The 3,261-nt window shown below is 38.6% G+C and overlaps 1 protein-coding gene across 1 annotated transcript in view; it reads right to left on the bottom strand.

Moving 5' to 3' along the window:
• Window positions 1-426: 426 nt before the first annotated feature.
• Window positions 427-3,261, bottom strand: part of PTHLH (parathyroid hormone-like hormone) — a 10,386-nt gene continuing 7,551 nt past the window's right edge. The window contains exon 3 of the mRNA XM_009324347.1: window positions 427-567. Coding sequence (XP_009322622.1) covers window positions 558-567 — 10 coding nt within the window. The 3' untranslated portion in view covers window positions 427-557. The remainder of the gene's footprint in view (window positions 568-3,261) is intronic.

Here is a 3,261-nt window from a genome sequence, read left to right as displayed (position 1 = left end):
GTAGTAAAGAAAAAAATTATGTTCCTGCTCTTGAAATTCCTAAAGGACACATTTTTCCTTCTGAGTCATGATTTAATTAGATTATATTTTATTACACATTCTTTACAAATTTTAAAATACTGCTATTATACATGCACAAAGAAAAATCAGTTTGAACAATTGTATGTAGGCATTCATTGAAGTCAACCACAAAACAGGAACATTTTATGTCAGTTATCAATGTACTCGATATGTATATCTAAAGTGCATTATGTTACAAAAAATATAGAAAGTCAGCAGCACCAAGATACGTTCACAAAATAAATACACCAGTCAACAAAATAAATTATGGTAAATGTGACAATAATAATTGTCTCAGCCTTAGCAAAAAAAAAAAAAAAAAAAAAAAAGGAAAATTCACAATAACCAAATGTGCAGTTTCAGAGAGCAATGGGGGAAAAAAGGTTTTATTCTGAGCATTTACAATATTTACAGGTAATAAATATTTTAATACTTCCCATATGTTCACTATTACAGAATACTGCAATATGTCTTCCAAAAATCTCTTGCTGAAAATGTCAGCGCCTCCTGCAAAGAAGAAAAGGACAGAAAAAATAGAAAAATTAATTTTCACTTCAAATACATAGACACAAAATTAATGGCGAGTGCCACAGACTATAACGGGTGTGCCTTGCTAGTAGGCTATTGCTATTATTTGCAATAATAGAACCAGTTTAACAATGCTACAGTTTTAGACATCTTTTCAAGACCTCAGCTATATTTCCTTCAATGCAACTCAGCTGGCGGTATGAAGACCTGCAGTTTGTCATGACACTGAGGCCATCTATTCCACTATATTGTACACTCAGAGAAATAGGAAGGGGCTTTAGTTTTCTTTAGAGCCTTATGCAAGAAGATTCCTGAGCGCTACAGGTAGAAAAATTGTATCAACCTATAATAAAGATGCCAAGTGCTTAAAAGAAAAAAATAGAGTTGGAGAAATGAGAAATTTGTTTTGAAGATAAGAAAAAGAAAGCCCTTATAGAACTCTGTGGCAATCATGCCCCTGCTGTGTTAACTGCTTGGGTATGATGCCAGGCTTCTGATTAAAACAGTCCCAGGGGGCTTATTTGGTCTATCTTTCCCACTGATAGACCACCTGTTAGACAAGGGTCTGTTTATCTTAGAGATGTATGTTTCTATGCTGTCGTGTACACGAGTACCTGCAGTACTTATGCAGTAAAGGCTGCTCAGGTCTTGAAGTGAACAGATCCTTGATAGCATGTCTCTTTAAGTGCTTGAATGAATGAAAAGACTATAACCCTGAAATTTTCTCTCTGTGAGCCAAAGAGCTTGGTCCTGAAAGAAAACGAGCATCACACTGTGTTAAGTTCTGACTCCTGTTGCATTCAATCAAAGCTGAAACAGTCAGCTGTATACAGTCCTAAGATTTGGGAGTTTTCTGAGGGATGCTGGCAGCCTGGTGTGTCTTCTGTACTCCTCCCTTCCTTGTGAAGGCACGAGAACAAAAGCAGAGCCTGCTCCTATCCTGTCAGTATATTACTTATACTGCAATATTATTTTAAGTTACTTCTTAGCAGTGCTGCAGAAAATGCTGAAGGGTTGGGCTTTTTTCCCTTCTGTCCCTGTGAACAGCACATTTCTGTAATGCACGTTGGTTCCCTGGGAAACAGCTATAAGATGGAATGCGAAGCTATAGGATGGAGCAGGATTCGCTCTGTTGCTGGACTGATCGCCAAAGCTGCGGGTAGCGTTCCACATGGCAGACGTGTGTGGGTGTGAGATACAAAAAAAAGCAAATCCCTGAGACTTTAGGAGGGGGTTTTTTTATGTGCACATTGAAAGTGAGACTACATTTAACATTAGGAAGTCTACTCATTTGAAAGGTTTCTTAGGAAATTAGGTAATAACAGCTTAATTGTATTGGAATGGGAATATAACTGGAATGTCCACGAGAAAGAATTTTTTAAGTAAGTGTCTGGGATGGAAATGCTAGCATGAAGCTCCTTAATAATTAACTAGTAATATTAGGGTGTATTCAGGCTATGCTACAATATATATAATAATGGCACACAATTCATACAGCATGACTGTATATGTGTGTCTGCACTACACAGGCCTATTTTTAAGAGGGTGACATTTCAATTTGGCTTGGATTTTAGACTTTGTTTTAGAGTTTGAGCTAAGCCACATCTTGACAATGGGCTCTTTACTAATGACTACTTGCAAGCTGCTTTCTGTGATTTAGTCCCAGATTTTGAAAGATTGGCTTCTTTTATGAGATATTTCCTGTAGTAAGTCAAAAGATCTAGAAAGCACGTTATTTTTGGTCTTTTTTTCTGACCTAAACCCAAAATTTTGGATCAAGATTGGACGGAGGGAATTGGCATGGGGATTTTAGTTCAGTGTGTTGAGCAGAAAAGAAGCACAGAGATACAGTGAAAAGCATGCTTAAAGTTTATCTTTGCACTTCCTTGACATTTGCCCTGCTGCATTATGCATATCTACTTCTTCACTGTAAAGTAATGATGCTTCTCCTAAGCTGCAGCTAGCCTTAGGGGTGCTACAAAAGCAGCTTCTACTGGTGTAGCATATGGAAATCCTGCCTGCACACACCTTCCTTGTCCCCCACCAGCAGATAGAGTAGAAGTTCCTGATTCAGCTCAATACAGCTGAGGAGTCAACCTCACTCAGATTTGGTCATCCCTCCATCTAAAATGCGCTTGCCCACCTTGTGCCAACAACCACGTAGACAACTGCATTGAACCTGACTCCCCTTATCTAAAGTACACGTCAGGGAGTTGGGACTTGCTTTCATTTAAAGTTTAGAAATTATACCTTTTGCCAGCCTACGGGGATAACTGCTCATATACGAGCGGTTTCTTAAAAGCTGAACCAGCACATTATGCTCTGTACTTGTGAAGAAGGAATTTCATTCTCCTGTTTTATGGCTTCTCTTCGTTTAATCATCTTCAATTAAGTATCTAAAATATAGGTCCTCCTTAGGAATCTGTTTCTCGCCCTGGAGAGATACTGCATCTTGGGCGATAATATCGGGAAGGTAAAGCTGGACTTCCTTCAGCAGTCTGGCCTCCACAGTAAAGCTGACTGCCTTCAGCCATCCAACCATACTTGAAACAGAAAGGCTGAACTAGGAAAATCAGCAGGGTTGTACCTGTCATTCTTTTACATATCCCATTGGATATACAACCAAAGACAGAGTAGCAAGAAAAAGAAACAACACTGAAAATGCCCTAGGAT

This window comes from Pygoscelis adeliae, unplaced genomic scaffold (assembly GCF_000699105.1).
Source record: "Pygoscelis adeliae isolate BGI_AS28 unplaced genomic scaffold, ASM69910v1 Scaffold65, whole genome shotgun sequence".
Taxonomy (NCBI): Eukaryota; Metazoa; Chordata; class Aves; order Sphenisciformes; family Spheniscidae; genus Pygoscelis; species Pygoscelis adeliae.
This window is presented reverse-complemented; position numbering and strand designations above follow the sequence as displayed.